The 26916-nt window shown below is 29.6% G+C and overlaps 1 protein-coding gene across 1 annotated transcript; it reads left to right on the forward strand.

Moving 5' to 3' along the window:
• On the forward strand, nucleotides 1-26031 carry LOC107438873 (uncharacterized). Its single transcript, XM_043044554.2, has 4 exons — nucleotides 1-224; nucleotides 20691-20981; nucleotides 23825-24198; nucleotides 25075-26031. The coding sequence occupies exons 1-4, from the start codon at nucleotides 222-224 to the stop codon at nucleotides 25472-25474; spliced, it is 1068 nt and encodes a 355-aa protein (XP_042900488.1). The 5' UTR covers nucleotides 1-221; the 3' UTR covers nucleotides 25475-26031.
• The last annotated feature ends 885 nt before the right edge of the window (nucleotides 26032-26916 follow it).

Genomic DNA, 26916 nt, shown 5'->3' on the forward strand with positions numbered 1-26916 from the left:
AACCAGAAAAAATGAGGAAAGGTATCCTTCACTTCACTTGTTCTTCTTACCTGTGAAGGTAGAACAAGCCTTCACCTGTTGCTCTCTGCCAGATGACAAAAGGAAGTCACAGCCAATTACTTATTTGACTAATCATCGGTGATTACTTTCACTCAACCCCGTATTGTTTACTATACAAAATATTCCACTTGGATTTTTTTAAATACGGATAAAGCCAAAACATGGTATGTTAAAAACTTTAATTATATTCTTATTTATTATTAAAGAAAAATAAAAAAGCTTCTTTCTTTTTTTTGTACATACATGTTTTTATAACTTATTTTGCTATGACTTTTCTTAATACCCCTTATCTATTTCTACTAATGCGTGTTTTTATATAAACTAACAGACACAGCAACTGCTCGGATTCTACAAAACATTTTAAGAAAACGGTTGAGTACTACAAACTAAAACTTGCAGATCTTCGGTTAATTCTGTCAACTTTTTAAAAGGCAGGGGTACCACATGTGACTAAAATTCTAAAAAGTGGCGATTAATAAATTGAGGAAAATCTATTAAAGTTAATAACGCTAGCAACTTTTTCCAGCAATGTGTTTTTTCAGTTTACTATTGTACTAAATGTAGAAAATGTTTTCATTTCAAATGGGAATAATTAATGTAGATCATAGTGGTAGTTACGAGTGAATTGCTTGGTAGATTAAATATGTAGAATGTGAATTTAATTTCTACCACTTCTTTCATTTTGAACCACCTGTGAAATCCTTGAAATAACTGAACAAGCCTTAATTGCAATACAGTGGAGTTTCTCATAAGTTTTTGAGTTTTTTAGAAATAGTGGTGAGTAAATACCCCCAATCGAATTTCCTAAACCAAGAATCATACGTTAAATCTACCACTAGAAAGTATTTAACCTCAGTCCGCAGCAAAACTGTATCTCTAGACTTTTACCATACGTAAATGGGAATTAACACTTGATATAATTTTTTTTAGTACAATTATTCAAAACTATTGTTTGTGTATGAACACTTTTACACAGTTATTGTTTGTGTATGCATAGGTTTACTCTTTTAATTTCTGCTTATGTACACATTTACAATGTTGTTGTCTGTGCACGTACACAGATTGACAAGACACTCATTGACAAAACTATAATATTGTCTTCAATTTACTTTACTCTCTTAAGGTCAAATTTTTGAATCAAAAGAAAGAATCTTCAAAATTGAAGAAATATGGCTTTAGTAAATTTAAGGACATTTTTTAGCATTTTAGCTAATTCATCAACTTCTACAGAATTTCCGTAATTTTAAAAGTTATTTTTTCTAGAAATGCATAATTTAAAAAAAAATTAAAAATAATTTTACTACTACGTAAAAAGGCAACCTTTCAACTTTTATGCTGAGAGACAAGACAAGATCCAATGTCCAGTAGATGAATTAGCAAAGTTTCTAAATGTTATGCTCAAATATGTTATTTCTCTACCACTAAGAAAAACATTTTTGATTAAAAAAAAAGCCAGCTCTGTATTTAACACAATAATGCTGAATGGAAATGTTTACTTGAGATAATCTATATATATATTTCTCTTACACGGCGACAAAAAAAGCCTCAATACAACTCCCCGAATGGCAACGCTAGAAAATCGACCAATGATTGCCGCTAAAAATGTCAGATGAGAGCCGCTAAATCTGGATGAGATGGCTCAACATATAGCACTGTTAAAAACGGAAACTGAAATAACTAAAGTGTAAAATATTATGTGCTTATGAGCATCGTATTTTTTGTTAAATAATTTATTTATTATATATGAGTTTATGGATGGTAACGAGAAGAGTTTTGTGGTTGCTGTGGTGATTAATTAGAATGTAAATTGTTTTTTTGAATGAGTGTGAGATTTGTTTCTTGGAACTGCTATGCTATAATTTTATTGTTTAGTTAATAAATCTTCCTTTTATATTAAACGTGATAGTAGTTTCCTTAATTATTTGATTCGAAGTCCTTTGAGTTTCATTTGAGGTCAGTTTATTTTGTATTTTTTGACAAGAGAGAGCATTCTCACCAAANGGCGAGCAGCTATTTAAACGATCGAACACTTCGTTTGTTTATTTGTGGCTTGAAGTTAGGCTCGCAGAAAATGCCGTTCATGGGTTAAATTTAGTAGGAACAACACAACCTGTGACGTAGGCTATATTATACCCAATTAGTTTAAACATTAAAAAAACGAATCATGATTATAAGCCATTTAAGTTTAAATTTTATGTGTTTTTTTAATGCTGCCTTATGCATTTTTATTGTTACCATATCAGGTGAATCAGCAAGAGCCTTCGGGCTGGTACTGAGAGACAAGACAAGATCCAATGTCCAGTAGATAAATTAGCAAATTTTCTAAATTTTATGCTTAAATATGTTATTTCTCTACCGCTAAGAAAAACATTTTTGATAAAAAAAAAAGCTAGGTCTGTATTAAACACAACATTTTTGATAAAAAAAAAAAAAGCTAGGTCTGTATTTAACACAACATTTTTGATTTAAAAAAAAAAGCTAGGTCTGTATTTAACACAACATTTTTGATTAAAAAAAAAAAAAAAAGCTAGGTCTGTATTTAACACAGCATTTTTGATAAAAAAAAAAAAGAAGAAGAAGAAGCTAGGTCTGTATTTAACAAAAAAATTTTGATAAAAAACAAAGCTAAGTCCGTATTTAACACAATAATGCTGAATGGAAATGTTTACTTGAGATAACACTTTTTTAATGTTTAATTCTTAATTTAATTAATGTAATTTTAAGTGGTTTCTCTTAGCAACTGCATAAAAACAATTCAAATAATGTATAAGACAAATGAAACATTGTTCTAGTCATATCGCATGTCATATACGGCCTCAGGTTCCCAGTTGAAAAATAATAATTTAGTTACCCCGTGATAATTTAAAAAAGTATCCAAAATTAAACAAAATTCTTAAACTTTTTGCTTTTAATTTTATACCACTTTATAAAATAATTCGCAGAAAACTGAGCAGTTGATATTTTCGTTTGCAATATATTCAATCCCTAAAAAATAAAGTTTATAAATATTCTTTACGAAATTAGATTGCATAGAAAACCAGGCACAAGTTCTCTTTATGAAAAATTTTTAATAACGGCAAGTGATATTAAAATATGAAAAGATCAAAAGGGAACAATGGATTTTATCCATTTTTCTCAAAACTGACGATTGGAACATCATCTGTTGCATTTTGAGCATAACTAAGTTTTGATAAATTAGTGTAGAAAATCGGTTCTCCCCGAGAGTTATTACAAAGTGAAGAAGGACTATGGAGGAACGGTCCGTCTTAAAATTCGTTTTTTCTCAGAATCAACTTCCATGGACCTATACTGTTCTTCTTCCAATCGTGATCAGCGAATATTGTTTTAAAACTGACCAAATGAAATAATTTTTTTTAATAAAATTAATACCTGCATATAACTATGATTGTTCAAAGACATTTCAATTGTATGTAACATAGCATTTATTTTGAGTGAACAAACAATTTTAAAAAGAAATAACAAATGCAATTAAATATTGTGTGAAATTATAGTGCAAATATTATTTATTCTTATGGCATTTAAAGTTTAATTCATTAATTGAAAACATGTCTAGTTAGATTTTGTTTCGACCGATGACTAAACTCCAAAATATAATAGATAAATGTAATTTTGAAACCGTCTGGGTAAAAATATCTTCTTTTTTTTAAATAAATAGTTGACTATAGCTATACGTGTTCAAATTGTGAAACAATAAAAAAATTTAATTAAATACTACGTGATATTATGGTGAATTCAGCTTTTAAAGCTTAATTCATTAAGTGAAAAACTAATATTATTTGATTTTATTTCGAAATGTGATTTAACTGCAAAAATAGTAATTAAAATAATTTGATATTTATTTTATATACTAAGAAAAATAACTTTAATTATTTTAGTGAAACCTGAAATATTATAAGTGATTCAAAATCTGAGAAGAGTATTAAAAAAAGAAATTATAAACAGTTTATAGAAAACTCCGAGAAATTAGAACATTACAACTCTAATTAAATTCAATGAAGCCTTGAATTATTGTTTAACGCTGAAAGCTTTGAAAATTCTCTATTACTAATCATCTTGATTTTAAGTCAATGTAATTTGAATGTGAATAAATACGGCAAGTTCAGTATCACAAAATTTTAACCTCATAAACAATATTTAGAGACAACTTTTAAGACAAATGTGACAAATTTTAACCTTTAATTTTAAGACCTTTTAGACACATTTTAAACTCATAAACAATGTTATTATTAACCAAATTTTTAGAATTAAAATTTTTAGAAGTTAGTTAGGCCTAATTGATTATTGAAAATGATACATACTGAGTGAAAAAATAATAAAAGTATTGCATTTGGAGAAAACTTTTTTATACATTTTAAATTATAGAGTAATAATTTAAACCATGAAGAAACATCGTAAATAAAAATTCTGCTTCTCCAATAGCAAAAAAATAAATGAATAAATAAATTAGCAAAGCATTGATACAGCAGTTCGTTTATTGGTAAGGCAAGGACATGTGGGTTAGGGCTCCACAATTTTGAGACCAACGGCATAATTCAACAATTCTGACAAGTTGGGACCCATTGATCTGAAACTGAATGGGATTCAAGCCTCCACTTTGGTTCGAACCTCAATCTTTCACATGAACAGTTCAGTGCCTTAAGCACTGACACACAAAAAATTAATAAATAAACGGACCACTCTGAATAACTTTTGATCTAATGATCGAATCATCACGTTCTAGGACTCAATCTTAATGATTCGGGGGGAATGACCTCAGAAATGCTAATTAATTAGTGCATCCTATATTTTAAGTTAGAAAACCAGAAAAATGTGAAAAAGCAAAATTTAATGTTATCTTCAGCAAAGAATTCTTTAATGAAAATATCACACACGGTCCATTGGCAGACTTTTTCTTATCGGACATTAAGAAAAAGAAATACTATCCAAGAAGTATTGCAAATAGATCCATTTTATTACCATTTAAAAAAATTCATTTTATTACCATTCATATATATCAGACTGGTGTGATAAGTTATGATTAACTATAGTACCTCACGGAGGTAATCTCTGGATAGATAATATCAAGAGATTTTCTCTCGGAAGAAAAACTGTGACAGGCAACTCTGGTTTGGCAGAAAAAGCCCTGGAAGTGCTCTAGAATTCAAGGGAGATAGACGACAGTTTCACAATTTATCAGTGACCATTTGCACGATTTCACGATTTATCAGTGACTCAACTTTCAAATTCGGGGGCAAAGTCCACCCAGCACCCAGTAAGTGCAAATTGAAACCTGCTTTCCCCGAACACATCCTTTATTGTCTGGAATTTTCCTTGGAGGACATTCTCTGACGAACAATTTTGGTGCTCGACTTTGCAAGAGCGTTTGAACTCATGGATCTGATATATCTGAGGCTATATTGTGAATGATTAAAAACAACAACAGAGTCATTACGCAGTGAGCCCTCTAAATTGTTGGCAAAATTACCTGAAAATATGGAAAAATTTAGTTTACTGAAAACATTTTGCAGAATTCGGAACAGTTGGCTTGTCTGATTATATGTTCACGTTCGAAAAGTCTAACGAGAAAAAGTGTAAAAGTTGGCGTCTCGTTTATGGTGCATCAGGCGATCTCCGAGATATCATGATAACGTTTGTCCCTACAAGGAAATCATTTCTTATACAAGCTGAATATTCTAGACGACATATGTGACAGTAATTTCCCTGATTAATCATATATTTATTTCAACGCTGTTTTCTAGCTGTCATTTTATTTCAGTGCATTAGTTTCAAAATAATGCTCATGATAATATCATTCCAAATGGAGGAAAATGAAAAGTTCTCACCACAGGGAAAGTCAAAACAAGTATGAAAAGGAGGCTTTAGGCAGGAAGAGCAATTGAAAACCTTGATCCAATTTCTTAAGTTCTGAGAAAGTTCATCACCTATGTCTTCTTAACCGAAGCACTTTCCCTAGCGCTGATTCGAGAGCCCTTAGGGCTGTTGTAAAATGGATCATTGGGAAAGTTAAATGTCTGATAATATTTCTTCCCAACAACAAGTTTTCTAAAATGATTGACACTAGGGCAATGAGATGATTGCTAATAAAATTCCAACAAAACGTTTTGCTGTATCAAAAATCTATCGCGGCATGAAAGTGGAACAAGGAAATTGTATCAGTTTACTTCATTTTCCTAATAAACATTCATATTTTTAAAGTTTTTTGTTTTTGTGACTTATTACTGCCTCCTAATAAGGCATTCAATTATTTAGTATTTTTGTGAGCGTTAACGGAATGTTAGTTTTTTTTCAAGAAACTAGAGCGATTTTAATCATTCCGGTCTCATCTTAACATATACATGTTTCGTAGAAGGAAACACGGGTATGACTTATGTGCCTTGTCTAAAAATTACGATGGGACGCATATGTTCCAACCCCTCCCCCTTAATTGCGTGAATAATTAATTTCTATTTCCTTTCGACAGAATATTGTTATTTTTACCTTATTTCAATTTGATGATATATCTTTTTTATCAAAAAGAAAGAAAAGAAAGACTGTTCACCAAATAAATATTTATAAAAATAAAAAATAATCTTAGTGTCATGTATATACGTGATATTCATAAAAATTGTTTTCATTTTTTTAATAACTGAACATCTTCAAATTCAAAAATAAGCGAAATAAATAATTACATATTATTGTGATTGCTAAGCAAGAAACAAGAAACAAAAAAAATTTTTATATTCAAAAGAATAAACGTAGAAAAAGTTTTAAAAAGTAAACAGTAAGTTTTGATATTTTTTCTATAAATATATGTGATTAATCTATATATATATACATATATTTCTCTTACACGGCGACAAAAAAAGCCTCATTACAACTCCCCGAATGGCAACGCTAGAAAATGGACCAATGATTGCCGCTAAAAATGTCACATGCCAAATTTAGCTGAGGTGGCTCAAGCGCTTTTAAAAAGGGAAACTGAATCTATTCCGAAATTCACCCTATCAGCTGCGGCAATCTCATACTATGAAGCTAGGCCGAAGTGAGAGTGAGTAGTCTTTGTCAATAGATCTCTATTTTAGTATTTTGTCAAAAGCGCTTTTTTTCACGAATTTATATATTACGAATTTATTTGACGAGAATTTATTTGACGATTTTTGATCAATTTATTTTAATGACTTAGTATTTACTAAAAAGATATAATTTTTTTTTTAAAAAAAGTTTTTATATGGATTTGAATGATTGTTTGAATTCTAATTGATTGTTGAATGATTGTTGAAATTTTGTGCATTTGCAATGCACCTAAGTTAGTAACGAGCGAAGCGAGCTTGGTTTGCGAAGCAAACCATATAAGATTGCGTAGCAATTTTCGGGGGTTGGCGAGCGTTAGCGAGCAGGGGGCGCAGCCCACAAGTATTATTAACTCTTCAAAAGATAATATAGTGATTACCAATCAAATATAAATGTAAGTTTTAGACAAATGGAGCCCCTTTTAGATTTTTATGTATTTTAAACAAACATTGTGTGAAAACTTTTTAAATTGGTTACTAAGTAGCGAGAAAATTCCATACTTTGAGGGATTTATATCTACCCAAAATATGATCAATTCAAATATATTAGTGTGAAATGGATGCTAACTTTATGAAACTTTCATTAATCTTGATAATAGTCACTTTTAAAAAATTAAAAAATATCTATGTTTTTCAGATAATGGCTGTCCATTATTTGGAGCTGCACTCAAATGGTTTTGCGGAGGTTAATTATTTCAAATAAGAGTTGTATAACCCATAAGAAAAAAAATTGATTTCATAGTTACGTTAATTTTAATAATTTTATTTGTAATTTCCTGGTTACAGAAGTTTAGGTTTCGTGAATTGCTTACTTTCGTATAACCATTTCTTCATAACTATGAAACAGCGTTGACAAAAATTGCACTGAATATTTCACTATACTTTGTATGAGCTTTGCTTTTACTGATTAACAGTTTAAGTGCAGTACTGAAATAAAAAACGGTATTTAGGACAAACTAAAATTAAAAAAAAAAACATAAATAGTCACAACTAAATTTAAATTAATGAATTTTAAAATTTATTGAAAGCTCACAAATCAATAAGTCTTGTAACCAGAACTGTCACTTCTATGCTTTTTTCAAAGTGTAAGATGGAGAGGTAGATTATAAGAAGCCAAAGCTTTCAGAATTCGCGTTAATTTTTCTAACGTTTTAAAATCCTTCCCATGAGAGAGATGAAACAAAGTGGCATTTCATGTAAAATTTTGAATCATTTACATGCAGTGATTTGGAAAATATCATTAATACAAATCATATTTGCAAAATATAGAATCATATATTATGACGCAATCTTAGCTACCATTAGAAGAAATTTTTCTGTGATGTGTAGAAAGTTAGTAGCCCTGCGTGACTAATCTACATCGGACCCCAATTATATTAAACCTATTAATCCACTGTAGTTTTATTTTAAAACCTAACTAGAAATTATTAAAAATGATGGGAAGTGTTTTTAGCGAAAATGATTCCAAAAACGTGATTCCTTCCCTAAATATATTGACATTCTTATAATATTGTAGTTATCAATGCATTTCCTCTCTCTGAAATTGACTGCTAAAAAGGAAAAAAATTTTGCCACCACTTTTAATTTATTCAAAATAAGTGTATTAATAGTTTCATAACTTGATAGCTACGCTGGCGTTAATTTAAATTCTAAAAGCAGAACCAAATACGTACGTGTAAGGGCCGCAAGGCCTCAGATGCCCAGTTCCACCGAACGAACGAACGAAATACGTACGTGCTAATTTTTCCGAATCTTCCGGAAGATATTATTGCTACAATTAATCTCGTACCCACTTTTAAGCATTCGAACTCGATTCTTGTTTTAATGAATTAGATTTAAAATTAATTTGAGTACCGTTACGTTTAAATAATTTAAACATAAATAGTCAAATAATCGTTACGAGTTTCGATGAATAACTCCACTTCCTGCTTATCTCAATGCTCAACCAAAACAGTGTTAAAATTCCAGATGAATGGGATAGGGGTCGCTTCGCGACCCAGATGCCCAATAAAATCAAAACACTAGGACTAGGAGTTTCGATGAGTTGATTAAATATAAACGTTAAGTCTGCTTAAAATTTCAATACAAATTTCAATTCAAATTTCATTTTATTACTACTAGATAAAGGTTTCCTTACAGAGCGTAATATTACCAAAAGCCATTAATAGTTTAACACTGATCGAAAAGTGGCATCACTGATCAAAAATTAATATATTTAACACGTTGAATGCCATGGGAGTCACCGGTGACCGGCGAAGCCAAGATTATTAGAAACACATAATTCGAGTAAATTTTTAATTTTTTTTATATTATTATCGTTATTAAAATGGTTTGAAGAAATTAATGCAATACATAGAACACTCAGAAATAGTTTTATTTATATACACAGAGATGCCAACTTGCTCCAGACAGCGAATAAATATTTTCAACTGGTAGTTTATTAATTGTGATTCTTGGTTTAATAAATTCAATTTAGTGGATTTTTATCCACCACTATTTCGAAACATGATAACGTCATGCTAAACCTTTTAAAAAAATAGTAAAATCTTCTAACATTTGCAAATTTAATTTGTTATTTACCGTTTGCTCAGGCGGGCAATCCATGTAAAATTAGCATTCAACGTGGTATTCAACGTGTTAACTATAAAAATACTTTACTGATTATCTAAAAAAATAAAAATAATGATTTACTTTAACCTTCTTTACCATAGTTAGCCAATAACTTAACTTTTGTCTCTTCGACCTTTCAAATTCTTATAATGGCGTAGCGAAAGCATAATAAATTCATTAAAAATACTTAAATTACTGCAATTTGAGTGTTACCTAAGCCTACTCATAGATGTTCGATAGCTATTAGCAGTTTATTCGTTTTGGTATCTCTGATCAAAAGCCAACAAATTTAACTATGAAAAAAATCAACATATTATTTTTAGAAGAAAAAAAATAATTTGACTAAACATTCTTTACCATAATTAACCTTTAACTTATCCTTGTCGCTTCGACCTTTCAAGTTCACATCATGCTTAAAAAAAAACAGTCGCGTAATCCTTCTTTTATTTTTAAAGCCGGTTTCTAAAAAAAAACACCTTAGTAAAGAATTATTCTATCATTATACTTATAAAGCACGGGTCATCGGGTTACAAACAAGGAAGTTTTATTTAAGAATTTTGCGGACAATATCCACTCTATTCTTCTGCAAATGATTTTTCGACAATGACCCGTATTTCGGATCTTCTCATAGTGTTCTCCCTTCTTCTTATATTTCGCTGGCGATATCTTCGATTTAAATAATATCTTATGTAATACAACACGAACCAGAAGCTTAGGGATAACTTAACGGGTAGATTAATGGTTGTCATTGATTTGAAAGCAGATGAATTGTTCATAGATGTTAGAAACATATTTTTTAGAGGAAAGAATAATAAAAGTTTGAAGATGTATGAATAGGTGGTATAAATAAACAACATTTGAGGTCAATGAACGGAATAAAGTTTAAACTTTGATGTTTTTGAAAAAGATTCTAATATATTTAGAATATTTACGATTTCCTGCCAAATTATTTTTCCAAAGATGAATTCTTAAACCAATTTTTTTCCGCTAACCATAAATCAGTATTTTTTTAATGGTAAATAATATCTTTTCAATCAATCACAAGCAATTTTTTTTTTATTTAAAAATTACAAAAATTTCTATTACAATATTTCTATTATATATTTCTATATCTATTTACAATATTTAAAGAGGTAGAGAAATGTCATTTTGATAAGTAAATGTTTTTAAAATTTCAACAGCACTTTAACCGGTTATTTTAAATTTCAACAGCACTTTAGCCGTTTACCTGCCAGACTCACACTCTGTAATAATGAGAAAAGTGTCTTTATAAAAATATTATAACACATTTGTGATTAAATTAGTTATTTTACTTTTTCAGCTAATATTGGGTTTAACCCTTTGCAGACCGAGTACTTTAAAATACTGTTTGAACTAATATAAGCGTTTAATCATTTAAAATTCTTAAAATAATGTGCTTACTAATTATTAAATTTTGTAGTTTTAGAGTGGGGAATATTGGTGGTGCCTCGGAGGTGACATCGGAGTGCAAAGGGTTAAAACTTTGATATCTAAATTATTTTGGAACGTAACACTGATTTTATTATCGTATTTAGATTAACATGACTGCCAAAAATCTAATACAAATGCTAACACTGAAAAAATTGACTTCCCTGTAATTTTCCATTGGATTATAGAAGACGTTCAAAAAAAGGAACATGTAGTATTCGTCTCAAAATTTTTATTATTTTAAAATTGCAAATCAAAATTGCAAACTCAAAATTTTTATTATTATTTTAAAATTTAAAATTTTTTTTTTAAATTGCTGTGGTGTTTAAAATTATTTTAAGTCAAATATCAATGCATAAATTTTGTTACGCTCTATATAGAAATACTTTTCCAGCAAAAAAAAGAAGAAAAAACTCGGAGAAATTGGGGTTTGAATGTGATAATAACTATAATTATCTAATTAATAATCAGTAAATAGATGAAACGGAAAAATGATTGCGTTGCAGCAACTTTGTTTATTAAATGAAGTTAAAGATGCAGTCGAGCAAGTAAAATGAGAACAATTATTTGAATTAATTTGTTTTAGAAGCTCTGCCCGCTTAAAATAAATCCAACTGGGTGAGGCTCTAGTTCTCCAGAAGGAGAATAGAAATTCATTTTTTTTTCCAACAGAGAAAACGTTTTCCTCGCTTAAGATTTCTTTATTCGGGTTATCTTCTCTAAAGATGATGGATAACCTTCGAATTAATGAACTTATTCCAAGTAAACTGTTTGAATATTTAAATGCTATTAATGGCGGTACCTATTTTAGCACGAGTCTGAATAACAAAGAAAGGAAGAAAAAAAAACCTTGGAAAAAAATGGGTCTTCGTTGAAATATTAATAAATGCTTCGCGGTTATCTAAAGATTAAAAAATTCATTCGCGTTATGAAAATAACGATAGCCAAGCTGGAGATAATGTAACAGGCTTAAATAATAAAACATGTTTTCCGTTTAAAGATGATCAACCGTTCGCGTTAAGGACTTCTAAAATATGCAGTGTTTTGTGACTAATCAAGTAAAAGCTCCCTTGCTTTTGTTAATGTGTAACATTTTTCAATGCTTTTTATTTCTGAAACGTATAAAGCTAATGAATATGGATGAGGAATTAAATGTACACCATAAAAAAGACTAAAAACCGGAACAAATTTTTAAAACTTCTGGTGCATCTCCCCTTGTAATTTATTAATTCCGAAATGTTGTGAGCTATAAATAAATTTAAGAGAATTAACACCGACATAAACAAAGCGTTAATCCTAATTTGGCAATATTTGTATAAAATACCATTTGTTATTATTTAGGTACAATAGCATGTTTCTGGAGTTGTCCAAATTCATTTATAGTTGTCCGAATTCATTTGTAGTTGCCAAATTCGTTTATTTGACAAATTTGTTTGTAGTTGAATTGAAAGAACGCGTTTATTGAAAACACTACCAGTATAATAATATAGGACTGTAAACTTTTTCAAGCTTAAGCATGAAAATAAATCGGAAAAAGAAACCCGGAAGTCTTAAGACAAATTTTAACCTGTGCTTATCCTATTATTCATCTATGTATGCATATGCCTCAATATTTTAAAAATCATACGCAAAATATTTCACTTAATTCTAACTAATATCATTTTACATCATTTGAAAGCTTGTGCTCGTCTTAAAATACTTCTTAAATTATAATTTGTAAAGCCGGAAAAAAAAAACACAGATGAAAAGGTGATATTGACAGTTTGATTTCCTTTTGATTCCATAAAAACAACTTTAAGAGACTACAAATATTTCCAAATTCAGTCATCTACAACTAATATCCCTATCAGGTATCGAATTCAAAGGAGTTGTATGACAAATTGATCGAAATCACCCAACCCTATCCCATAAACTTGTAGACAGATTTCTTCATTTCACTGGCGATCTTCAATTTAGAATTAAACAACTCAACTTGCGTGCTCAAATCTTACATGTCACTCGGATTTCCTAGCAGTCATTTGGTCATTTATGGTCAATCTGTGGACAGCTAGAGAATTTATTTTTTCCTCGAGTATTTATTATTGTTATGCTCTAGAAACCAGATATTACAATGTATGTGTTTTAAAGATATTTTTACGAGTGGCACTATTCTTTCTTTCTTAATCTTGGGAAAAGTAAATTATGATTTCAGTATTGCGTTTTAAGTACTTCATGAGGATTTAAATTTAATTATTCTTGAAAAACAATGGCAATTATTGTTTTCTATAATAACTAAAGTCTGTGTTTAAATTTAATTGATGAATTCATTTTAAACATTTAACGTTTCTTGTCATGCAATAATACTATTCCATCCTTCCTTGCCAATATTATATGGGGAAATTAGTCTATTCTTCTATTACCTAATATTCCTAATTACAATTGAACGTGTAACCCGGATATTCTTTTTAGTATTAGACTATTAGAAATCAATAATTCTCTCTGACACGAAATAGGAGCAAGAATGGTATCAATTGAAAGTAAATTGTAATATACGATTATCACATTCAATTTAAGAAAATGTAAGCAATTTTTTTAACAAATTCAACAAGATAACTTCTTTTACAAAACTAATTATATAAAACTAAATAAATATAATATATATAATTATATATCGTAATAAAAAGGCATTGTTTTAGTTAGATTAGTAATTAAAAATATCTTTGTTTTTCCAAATCTAAAAAAAATATTTAATTTTTTTTATCGGTTTGAAATACATTTATATTTCCAACACAAAAATCAATGAAACATCCTTGAATCAGTTTTGTTCGTTTTCATTCGTTAATTCTTTTTCTTTGAAGTTAAAATCATCAGTAGTTGCAGCAACAAGTTGTCGTCCTTCAATCGCATCCCGTCTTCAAACATTCAAATAAATAAAGAGGTTAACATAAATTGAAGTACTAAATTAATGCTTTCTTTGGGCGTTTTAGCAACAAAGACATACATTTAGAAGCTTTTTTGTTCATTTCTTTCATTAAATTCTAACAACTTCGTCAAAATGAAAGAAAATGCTTTGTTTTAGATTTAGAACGTTTTAAACTCGGTTTTTTTCTTGTTTAACATTCTTGGAAAGTAAATCCTTTGAGGCTTTTGTTTTACAACTTCAATATCCGCGCCTTTAAAAATTTAAATCTATGTTTTTTCCTTTAAAAAATTTTAAATATGCAGTTTTGGCATAATTTTCTGTTTAGCTCGAATTCACCAGCCACAATCTAGAAAACATGGAAGAAAAGCAATAGAAGGTTTACTCCTCTTAATAATAATTTCCCTTTTCTCTTAGTTTAATAAGTCGTATGCTTAAAATTTAACAATTCGACCGTAAATTAAAATTTAACAAATGAATTTTATATTTTGTCATTTAAAATTATATACTTTAATTGATATAAAAAAAATATTGTATACGAAGTGTCTTTGAAAAGTAAATACCGTTTCAGAAACTCTCACTTAATAAATGTTTTTTCCAAACAAAAATTTATTTCTTCATAAAACAGCACTTCTTCAGCTACTTTTCTACATAGTTAGCTGAAGAATTAAGACATTTGCTATAAGGAAACACCAACTTGCCTACATTCTCTAAAAAGAAAGACGCCACGACGCAACTAAAAATAGTCCCTGCCACCCTGCCTACTGAAAATCGGTTTTTGTGTTGTCATCGCCGTCAAAGAGCTTCTCCAAAATCAAGCTAAAATCAAGAATGGCAGTCTAAAGGTGCAAAGTCTGTTGTTTACGACGGATGATTGAACTGCTCCCAACCAGATTGCTGAATGAGGTTTTAAGTCACACCAGCAGAGTGGCCACGTTTAATGTCATAAAAAACCATATTCGTGTTTCCACCATATTTTCCGTATTGCCGCTACCTCCCATATTTTACTAGTCAGAAATCCAAATCCATAGAAAAAAATAAATTTATTAAGAGAACGTATGTTTTAAATCTGATTTCCTAAATTAAAATACCGCCTGCACTAACTAGCCAGCATACTTCATGTTAGGCCATTAAAATTGAGTCAACACTATCGGATCAAATATTTCATAAAAATTTTGAATGTTAGAATTGTTGTGTTGCTAACTCTACAACTGTGTAAGTTAATAACTACGGGGTACTAATGCTAGAGGAGTTTCTTTTCTGTTCTCTTTTTTATATATATATATTACTTTAATTTATTAAAGGTTCCCCAAAACCTTTTTTTTTTGTTGAAAATTATAAGAAACTGGTAACACAGCTAATCTATTTTGGAAATTTATCTTGGAAAACGAAATATTCAAATTAATTTCTACATTATTAATATTATCTATATTTTTTATTTGAACTTATACAAAGGACATATTTTGAGACTAAAGTCATAGCCCAAAAATATCGAATTAATTTAAGCAGTAAACCTTTTCTATAAAGGTACTTTTTTCATTACTACATTTCAAGATGTTACATTTTCTCAACAGTAATCCAGAATGGGTAAAGATTAAAAGTTTAGTAAAACACTCATATATTTTTCAGGAAAATAATAATGATAATAACATTTAGTTGTAAAATATGTTTTAAATTATCGAGTTTGACTTCTTTTCGTTATCATTGTGAAATTTTCCCAAGATCCTTGGAAACTCTGTACATGGCCCAGAAGTCCATACGAATTAATAAAAATATTTCTATTTTTTCCCTTATGCGATATAAAGTAAGGCAAAAGAGAAAGTTATTCAACAAAAAAGGTGTTAATCCGTGACCGCTTTCCCAAGAAATAAACAGGCCATTACATTTAAAAAAAAATAAAAAGATTCACCTAAGCTCTTTCATTCACACGAACAAAGGTGAATTCGAGAGAAAAAAGTGAAAGCGTGTATATGAGACCAACAAAACCTTTTTGAAAAACAAAACTGGAATGCGCTTAAATGAAGTTAAGATACGACTACTTAAAGAACTGAAATTCACTAGTCTAAATCCACCTGTTGTTCTCTGATTGAAAATAGACTATCTTTTCAAAAAACATTATGACGTATTTTAAATAATTGCATCACTTTAAAGAACGTATCAAATCACCCATATTTCGAATTCCCATATTTTTAGTCTTAGTAAAATTCAAAACGCTTAAAGAATGAGGAAATGAATTTATCTTTTATAGCATCGAAAAGTTTTTAAAGCTCATAAATAGAAGAAAAAAAAACATTTCCCTGTACAATATTAACACTGAAAATAAATCTGAAATAAAAAATTATATTCAAATTCGCATTATAGTATAGTGCTTTAAAAATAAATAAATAAAAAGCAAGGTTCGTACGCATCTGGAAAAATTTTAAGAGTGATAGTATTATTTAAACGAGAAATTGTGTTTTATTATATTTGTAATTACCAGATATTACTCAATTCTATAACTCAAGGTTAAAGAATGCAGATTGTCTGAATGTTTGTATAAGCTTGTTATTCTAAAGGGAAAACTGATACCAAGAAATTCTCAGCTTTTTTATAACAATTTTGTTACCGGTTTGTAATTTTTCTAGTTGCGAACGTACACTGAAAAAGAGGAAAAAAAGAAACGATTCATTGATTCAGTTTTTAATGCAATTTTATAAATCACTTTGTTTTGTGTACTATTTTAAATTTTTCTTTTTCCTCATCCTTTTTGTAAATGTTTTTTAGTTTTTATTACTTTTTCTATTTTTATTTCTTTTTTCTTCGAATTTTTACATGCCCTTTTAGTATATATTTCTGTTTAAAAATCCTACATTGTTTGCTACCATACTTACATCTGTAAGCCTCGTGTTGTACTTTTTCAGTGGTGCACGAGGAATTATTTTGTTCTTGAATAAAAAAAAATAAAAAAAATACTGTGTGGGGTATACCTGAATATACTAACTATGCAGGGCAGATAATATTCCAGTTAGGGAATCAGACAAAAAATAAATCTAAATAAACAAGACATTAAATGTTTTATTTGATGGATTAGAATTCGTAACCCTCAAATCATGAGAACGGAAAAAAGGTACAAATAGGTGTACCCTTAAATCTAAAAAACATGTTCCCAGTAGTTCAGTCAGGAGAGCAACTGAAATTTTGAACTAAAATTTGCAAATTTAAATAAAATTTTTGTGTATTTTATTAATTTTGAAAAAAAAACATAATTACCTTAATTCTAATGATATATGTATTCCTTAATTCTAATATATCTATATATTTATATATGTAATGATGCTCTATATAATTGCAAGCAAAAAAGCAAAAGTATATTTTGGTATTTTTCAATTATAAAAAAACAGTCTAATAATTACCAAAAAATATTTGCAAGATTATCGGAATTATATTTGTACTAAAATTTAAAATGCAAAAGAAGTAGTTTGAAAATATTTTTTTTCATTCATATCCAAAAATTTATCAATAATTGATTTTGTAAATTTAAAAAAAAATTCAATGATGAATAATTGTTTTTCTTAGATCTAAATAACTGCAAATTTGAAAAGTTATTATTTAGAAGTGAGCCGTGTTGTAAAGATTTTACCCTTATCGCAGAAAACGACACAGGTGTTTCATGTAATATTTCATTTTACCATGAATTTTAAAAATTCTAAATATATTATTTTTCACTTATTTTGACCTAAATTAATGCAAAATAAGGAAAAAAATATTAAAAATATGTTTCATCAAAATTCTGCGTTAGAGGGTTAAGGAAATAAAATAGAGTAATGAAATAGAGTCATATGAAATATACATTAATAAATAGTGAATTTCCTCTTTAAAAAATCAATTCAAAATAAATTTCGTCTTAATTTTCTTTTAAAAAAAATATCGATATAAATAACAATGGAAATTCGACTTCCCAATTTATTAAAAATACTTGTAACAAAAGATCACTTTCCTCCCATTTCAACAAACCATTATCTCTTAACAATGAAAAGTAATTTGCATGATCTTCAACTTAGGGGAGGTCACGAAATGGTGAAATTTAGGCCACTGATTGGCAGACCTCTTTCGCAACTTTGACCATCTTCAAGTAGCATCTTCTTCCTTAAAATTTCTTTCGTCACTCCCACATGAACTCCTCAACCCAGATTTTTGTTTTCTTTTTTTCAAAGCTGAGCTGAAGAAATCGTTTCGTAATGGACATTGAGGATTTACTATAGCCAAAAGGCAAGCTTCCGATTTCTAACTCTACTTTTATCAAGAGAGAAACGTTTGGCATACCTTTCAATAAGTCAATGGCTTTAATTTTACTTATCGTTATTTAATACTTTATCATAGTTACGAACTTTTTAATTTCTCGCTATGGATAACCGTCAAGGGGGGTCAAAAGGGATCGAGGGTGCATTTGCGCCCTCTTATCCCCCCTTGCAAGTATCCATAAATAAATCCAATAAATAAAAAATTAAATTTTGCTTCTAACTAATATTATTTGTTTTCATTTTCAGTTATTACAAATAATGTAGTAATTTGTAAATAGTTATGTAGTAATTAGAGATGTACTGATCTGTAATTTGAGAAGTAGTAATTTGTAATTAGTGATGTAGCAATTTGTAATTAGTGTTGTAAAAATTTGTAATTAACGATGTAGTAATGTAGTACTTACAAATATTATGCAACTAATTCAATACAGTAGGAAGAGCTATAAATTGTTTAAGAAATATGAATGCTAAAAATGAAACGCTTGTTTCCATTTTAAACTTCTTTTACTTTTAAACACAAATGGTTTAAATTTCATTAGTTAAAAATGTTGATGCATAATACTTTTGATGAAATATGTGAGAGCCATTTATAGCTAAATTCATTTTAAATCGAATTAAATCACCAATTAAATTTGTGAATAGATAAATAAATAAAATAGCAATTTTAGGATAAAGCAAAAATTAATTTTTACACGAAAGACGCATATTAATGAAAAATACTGTGTAACTCTTAACGTTAATGTAATGGCAAGATGAAGAGGCGAAATAGGGGTATTCAGACAGAATAGGGGTATTCAATCGACGACTAAAATCATAAAAATTTTAAATCTGCTACTATTATTTTTATTTCAACATTGAATTTGTCACGAGAAAAATACCTTACGGAGAATAAAATGGGGTTTAAAAATGTAATAATTATGTTTTAGGTAGTTAAAATTTAAATCATCTTCGCGTTTAAGAAGAAAGAATCGTTAAAACTATTTTTTTACCCTACAATAATTTTCGCATAGATTCACATAAAAATAGATTAAATGTGGATTTTCAATTTTTATAAACCTTTATTATTATTATTTTAAAGAAAGAGAAAAAACTTGTTCCTATTTCCTTAGGCGATTACACTCCTCTTTGCAGTGGCATCTAAGCGCGGAATTTACCCCAGGCATACAAAAACCTTTGCACGCCACTGTGTTAATGTAATTTATTGGAGCGTCGTTAACACAGGACTGACACAGTTCCTATACAGATATATTTACTTTATAAAACGACATACTATGGCTGTCACAAATTTTATAAATAATCAAACTCTGCATTATTTTCAAACAGCCATTCAAACAGCTACTGTATTCAACGTATTTTCAAAACTATGGATGGTGTTTTCAGTAGAAATGTAAACAATAACAATCTCGAGCTCGGGACCTACTCTAGTTCCGGTTAAAAAGTTTGCAGCTGCTTACTACATGTTATTCTGATAGGCGATGTTTTCAAACGGATAATTTTGTTTTCAATAAAAGAAATAAACTAGATGATTTCTGAGCTCAAATCTGCCGTATTTCATAAGATATTAATGTTATTATGTAATTCTGGGGAGTTTGGAGTGAAAATTTGTTTTAGTTATTTTGTTATTTATTATTAAAAAAGGTGACATGGTTGCTAGATTTTGAATAACTCGCTTTTTTGGCAGTCTTGATTTGGCCTCTTTCCAGTTGTTTATTACTGTTTGTTCGTGTTGCAAGCTGCGCACCATCTTACGTTAGTGTTAACACTTTTAGTATTGTAAACAGTATTGTTATCATTGTAAACATAAGTAATCAAAAGCATTGTTTGCAAGAATCTCAAAACACAATGATGCCAAATGGCTTTAAAATACAACTGAAACAGTAACCCGGAAATTTAGGCAGTCCCGAGCTTGCAGCGCTCCCTAGTGTAGAAAACACCATCCATTGTTTACCATGTTACCAGCTGCATAAATACTTGAAACTTAGAAAATAATCTTTTTTTAATATCACAATTAATGTCCGATGGCCCATTGACTTGAAAAAATGTTCTATACACATGAAATTGACAGTGGGCGGGGGTACCCGACACTCCCCTATATTTGTGTGGAAACAAATTTGCATTGATTGATAAAATAAAAAAAATTTAGAAAATTTGAATTTTTTATTTGAAACTTTTTAATTTTGATGCAACAATCCGTTTATCATTAAAAATAATTGAAAAGCAATCGTAGAAATTGGTGTATCAAGGGCTGCGTATCCCGATGCAAAATATAATTTTTCTTTCAGCTTACAGTGCTTTAATGATATTTGTTTTTATTTCTTCCAGGCTTTTCGCAAGATTAAATCAAAAATCAGCCAAAGTTTAGTCATCTGTGTGATGTTTTGCATTATAAAAACTTGTGAAGCTGCCAAAGAACTAGAGAAATCAGACAATGCAGATTTATTAGTTGCGTCAAGTGTAGCAGTCAATACCTATAAAATACAATCTACAGGTTCTGCAACTTCAGGACTTAAAAAATACGGCTATCCTTTTCTCATAGCTCCAACTTTAAATCCAGTCATCAGTTCCAGATCAGACGATGATGAGGATACAGAAGATATAGAGCCAATCGCTTCAGTAAGTCTTTTAAATTTATTTCGTTATTATATGTTTGGATCTGTTTTTGTCTAAAAATTGCATATTTTATCACAATTATGACATTACACAGTCTATGCATGGTAAATTGCCGACCGGTCTGTGTGGGGGTCAGGGAAATGGCCTGCAAAGGTTCTGGGTTCGAAAACCGGACAAGACATGGATATTCTTTCATTCTTTGTACTATTTATCCTTACTGTGGGAGCAACGTTGGCTCACCTAATATGGGGCCCCTGAAAGAGAGTGGCCAAGAAATCTGTCCTTCATGACGTAGACGTAGTATCCCTGCTGCCTGCTGTATGACGTAGGTTATTATTCGGGTGGGCAATGGAAGAAAAAATATTGTAAATTTTACTATAGATTCAGTTTAACTTTTTAAAAAAATAATCTAAAAACGACTGAGGTCTGTTTGACCTCTGAAGATGTGTACGTATTGTATAACCGTACACATTTTCATTGTAGAGATTATACAATTCGTACACATCGGATTTCATGATCTTTAAATTAATGGTCTTTCGTATCAGTGATTAAATTTTCTTAATTTCTACTCCTGATAAAACATATTATCAAACGTCTTTTTAATTTAATCGGACTTATCGTCCAGAATACTGATCAGCATTGTCAAGAATTCCCATAACAGCTCATTGGGGACCTATGGAGTATAAGGCTCCACAATTTCGTGACCAATAGCATGATTGTAGTATTGTAGAGGGCACAGCGTACAAATCGCCTTTAATTTTCAGACAAATTGGTACCACTGATCTGAAGTTGGGAGAGTTTTAAGGTGCTACTGGAGATTGAAACCTGTTCTTCTTAACAACAGTTCAGTGCAGGTCTTCTTTTATAGATCAATGAATTATTTAATGTCGAAGTAGACAATATCAGTGTAAATCAGGCCTGGCCAACCAAATGGTTTCACAGGCCACTTTGATGACGAGAAAAGTTAAAGCGGACGGGACTTTAATACAAATACAGCATAAATGAACTCAATTCTAAAATTTTAATTTATAAACTTATGAGTGTTGACTAATGAGATATTTATATTATCAATTAATTTTTTAATTCTATGCTCCTCTTAGATGATTTTCTAAATCGGAATCAGGGAATGAAGCAAGTGATGAACTTTTCTAAATTTCATCTTCAAAATAATAGTAATAAAAATATAATGTAAATACAAATCATATCTTGTCTAAAAATGGCCCGGACATTAAATAATGGCCGAGTTTAGGCTCGCCACAGGCCATGACTGTTTTCCGAAGCAGTTTGAATGTAATCTGGGACATGTCATGGATTGTGACCACCTCATCAAATGCATTCTTGTGAACTTCAACTTAAAAATTAGGGGTCATTTGAATCCTTCGATTTTCATTACAGGTGTTTTCTTTGTTTTTTCTTTCTCTCCCTCTGACTTTTTTTATGGTTTTTCCATATACATGATTCTTTGTTTTTGTTGCTGTAGTTGTCTTTTAATCTTACCATTAGAAATAAAGATAATATGTAATAATAATGTTTCCACGAATAGTGTTTTCACTAACAAATGTGGATATAATAGCACTCACTTATGCAAAATATATTAAGTTGGAATTATATAATTTCTACTCGTATAAATATTTAAAAAAAAGTATAATTTTTGACGAGGACGCTAAAATTTGCTTCATTTCTTTATAAATTGTTACTCGATTAACACCATTTGCAAATTTTCAGAAACATTTTTTCCCCTATGAAACCTATGATGCTTATAAGTTTTATTTCACTCCAAGTTAACCATTTTTACACTCGTTAATTAAATTAATTTTGATAGTTATATTAAAGATGAAATTTTCCGATCGATTTTCTAACTACAGTGGCCTAGAAAGCTATTAAATGCAAGTTTTTTTTACTAAGAAATCTCCTTAAAAAAATAAATAATTGCGTCTTCATATTATTGTTTGAGTTAGTTATGATGCTTTTTTTTTTCAAATTACATAAAAAAAAGTGATCAATGTAGTTATCGAAAATAAGTGTTCCAAATGGCAACCCTTTTATTGAAAAGGCGAATTTAAGATTTTTTTTTTTAAATTTGATAACTTTGTTTTTATGTTAATTAACCATCATAAATGTGTTGGCATATGTGATTTTCAGTATTTCAGGTGTAATAATAAAATAAGAAATACGTCCAAACATAAAAACAACAATATTACGTCTGGAAATACACTCTTTTGTTACATAAATACTAGAAAGCAAAAAAAAAAAATTAAAAAAAAATAAATAAAAATTAAAAAAAAAAATTAACCGCAATTGTGGAGTAAAAATCATAATAGAGAGAAGAAAATTCATTGTCTAAATTTTTAATTTTAATTCTTGATCTTACCGTATTGAGTCGACTGTTTTATTTCGATTAAAGTTATTATTAAGTGCTTTAAGTTTCTTACTTTTTAAACTGAGAAACTGTTGTTGTTTCTAATGCCACACCAGCAAGCCTGCTTGGTGAAACAAAACAAATTTAAAGCAGATGGTGCATATCTTGTTTTTCGATGACGCCATCTATGGCCGAGAATACATCTTCAGCAATACACACAAGTCATAACCCGTTTATTCATTCATCCACCGACCGTAAATTTGACCTGAGCCAGAGAACGATCAATCTCCAATTCAGTACCCTCAGAGGTATTGATTTGTTTACGGGTGACCAGACACCATTTATTACACGGGTAGTCTTCGGAAGCGGGGATCCAATGCCTTACCGAACTAAACACAGCAATTGCAATCACACTTACAACAGAAGGCATAATTATTTCAATACTTAGCAAAGTAGAAGACTAACGTGTTTTATTTTAATATTTCAGGCCAAAGACTACGGATCCAAATTGACTGTCTCAGAAACAAGTGAAAAGAAAAGCAACGAAAAGAAGCGTAAAATCCCATACAGGTATGGTGCGATTCGCCGACAAGGATATCAAGATAAAACTGACACGGATGAACATAAGGCAAGGCGATATAAAGAGCCGAAATACAGGAATTTTGATGAACTGGAGAGCAAATTTAAGCCAAGGAGAATAGATTATGAAGCACCCTACTCAGAATATTATGTACCATCAAAATCATCTAAACCAAAGGTTTCTCAAAGGGATCCATACTTATCACCCTCCTCTAAAGAACCCATAGATACCTTTTATCCAATTTCTAAGACCAGAAGTTATACCAGTCCTTATAAGCAAAGGTAATTTTTTTTTCATGTTTTATAATAATCACATTCTTTTTGCACATTTTGAACTAAATAAGTTTGCACAGTGGATTTCTTTATTTTTAATGAATTCCTTTCCAAAGTACATTAAAAACCTATAAGAAAGAGACGCCAGAAGAGCAACATTGTATGATGAACTATCTCTCGACACTTAAGATGTAGATAACTAGATCATGTAAATTAAAGCAATTCATTTAATAACTATTTTATGGCATGCAATTGAAAATAAAAGAGTTTCGGTCCTTTTTTTCGAAAATAAATAAAAAAAATGAACTTCAGATTGAAACACTAATAGAATAAACTAATATAATACATTAAAGGGAATAAATCCACATACGAAATAACACTGCTAAAAGCAAATACTTAAATACAGAGAAAATTTTGAAAACTCAGTGGAAACAGAACAACATTAGCAACTAAATGGAAGACGTTAAAAATTTTAAATTTTCCAACTGACAAAACGATGCCACCGTGATCAAACATTAACCAAAGCAATTTATAACCAAATCAAAAAATATTTAGTGGTGTCCCAGAGTGGACAAATTGCTTCATTTTTTTGTGCGGTCAGAAACAGGTTTTAATTTTTTAAAGCATAAATATTTTAGTTTTAAAAGTTCAAAATATAACGTTTAGAAAGTAAATTATGAAATTTTAACAATTAGGTCTCCTAATTTTAAATGACAACAAGCAGGATTTTACCCAAGAAATGCATATTATTGAAAATATGTGTATCTGTTAATGGAAATTGAGATTTTATGGCAGATTCTGGGAGACTTAAATATAAAATTTCATTATATATGCGTGTATATATATGTATATTACAACAAAAATAAACATTAAAATGTTTTTCAGTGGAAGAAGCTCAGCAATGTATGGCTCTGGCCGCTATGAAGATTCGCCCCCTTACTATGGCACCTATAGCCACAGTAGTTATTCAGATGATGCTTACAATAGCCCATCAAAATATCCAACGAATGATGATCCCTATAATTACCAGGAAGATTATACAATTGAAAGCAATAAGCCAATAATTGGCGACATCCGGAAAAGGCTTCTCGACTACGCGGGTGCTTCAGATTTGTACGAGGGGGAACCAGACTACCTTCGCCAAGTTGCCTTGAACAAACACAAATATGCACCTATTGGGAATGATTATTATGGTTATGGCGAGCCAGAGTACAAGAAGTCCTACAGAGAGTTCCCTTATGTGGAATCTAAAATATCCCTAATTAAGAAAAGGAGAATATCCTGAGCCAAAGTAAATTAAGCCAAAACAATCAGCGAATTAATGTAATGTTACCTAAGGATAAATGTGTGCAGTAAAATTTACTGAGAATTCATGAGTGTTAGGCTACTTTTTGAATAGCAAATATACAAACCTGTGATAGTATTTCAAAGAAGAAAATGTCTCGATAAAATTAAGATTGCTCCTCACATAAATGAAGTCCTTCGAGAAACAACTATGGCTAAGACTACTAAACAAAATACATTGTTTTAGAATCTTGCCGTACAAACAGGCTAAAGATAAAAACATATTGTTGCAGTAACTTAGGTAAATGAGAGACAGATGAAAAGGGCCATTGGTATTGTATCATCTTCTAACTGTTATTTAAGTTTATTTTAATTACTTAAATCCAGTTATTCTACAGTATTTTTTAATATTTTGTATATTTCATATTTGTTTTAAAAACTTAATTAGCACAAAAGTACATAGACTTGAAAAAACACATAATACCTGAAACAAGTGAAATGGTAAATTAAACTGCCTTATCAATGATTTTGATGTCGAAATAAATAAATTGTAAACTATCTTGTGTGCATTACTTTGTTACAAACAGTATCATTACAATTGGAATTGAATTAAATACAGAATAGTAAATTTAAGGATAATAAAAACTAAAATGTTTGACAGTAAAAATTTTGCTCGATGTAAATTAAATCATCTTAATAAATATCAAGAATTTAATTACTAAGCAAATTAAATCATATTAATATACATTTCTATTATGTAAAATATTAAAGTGGTTTTACGCATATTTCAGAGTAATCATTGGCAATGACTAAAATTTTTTTGACAAACCAGGAAGCACATGCATTGTTTTTGATGACGAACACTCTGTAATTGAAGGAAATCTATAAAGATACATTTCTCTCATATGGTATTAAATTGGAATTATGTGTATTTCAGAATAATGTTTGACAGTAAACAACTAATTGGCAACAACTAATTAAATCATTATTTGACCAAATGTTCTTTTCATAAAGCACAACCACTGTTTTTGATAGTGGTCGTTCTAAAATTGTAGGAAATAGATGAAAGCATCAAATCATTTGTAAAATTATTAAAATATTTGGGTAATCCATAACAGATTTTGTTTAATTCATAGACTAATAAATAACATTTATATCTAAATTTATAAATATTAGTAAGAAATTATTCTGTGCTTAAAGATACAGATTACTGTAACTTAAAGATAACATCCTTTATACGGCATATGTAACGTAAACTATCATTTGAATAAGTTTAAAAACAACTGGGATCAGGCCCGGACTGGGATTTAAAATCGGCCCGGGCATTTTAGAGATATCGGCCCTCTACTTCACATAAACACCGTGTGCGCGAAGCGTCCGCAGCTCCTAATGTATCATTTTTAGGCATTTTTTACTTATAAATTCTCATGAACGTAAGTTAAT

Source organism: Parasteatoda tepidariorum, chromosome 5 (genome assembly GCF_043381705.1).
Source record: "Parasteatoda tepidariorum isolate YZ-2023 chromosome 5, CAS_Ptep_4.0, whole genome shotgun sequence".
Taxonomy (NCBI): domain Eukaryota; kingdom Metazoa; phylum Arthropoda; class Arachnida; order Araneae; family Theridiidae; genus Parasteatoda; species Parasteatoda tepidariorum.

Excerpts from the sequence above, each read along its gene's own strand:
- LOC107438873 (XM_043044554.2), top strand. Across the intron at positions 20,982-23,824 it reads ATATAGAGCCAATCGCTTCA|GCCAAAGACTACGGATCCAA; the intron begins GTAAGTCTTTTA and ends TTAATATTTCAG. Across the intron at positions 24,199-25,074 it reads ACCAGTCCTTATAAGCAAAG|TGGAAGAAGCTCAGCAATGT; the intron begins GTAATTTTTTTT and ends AATGTTTTTCAG.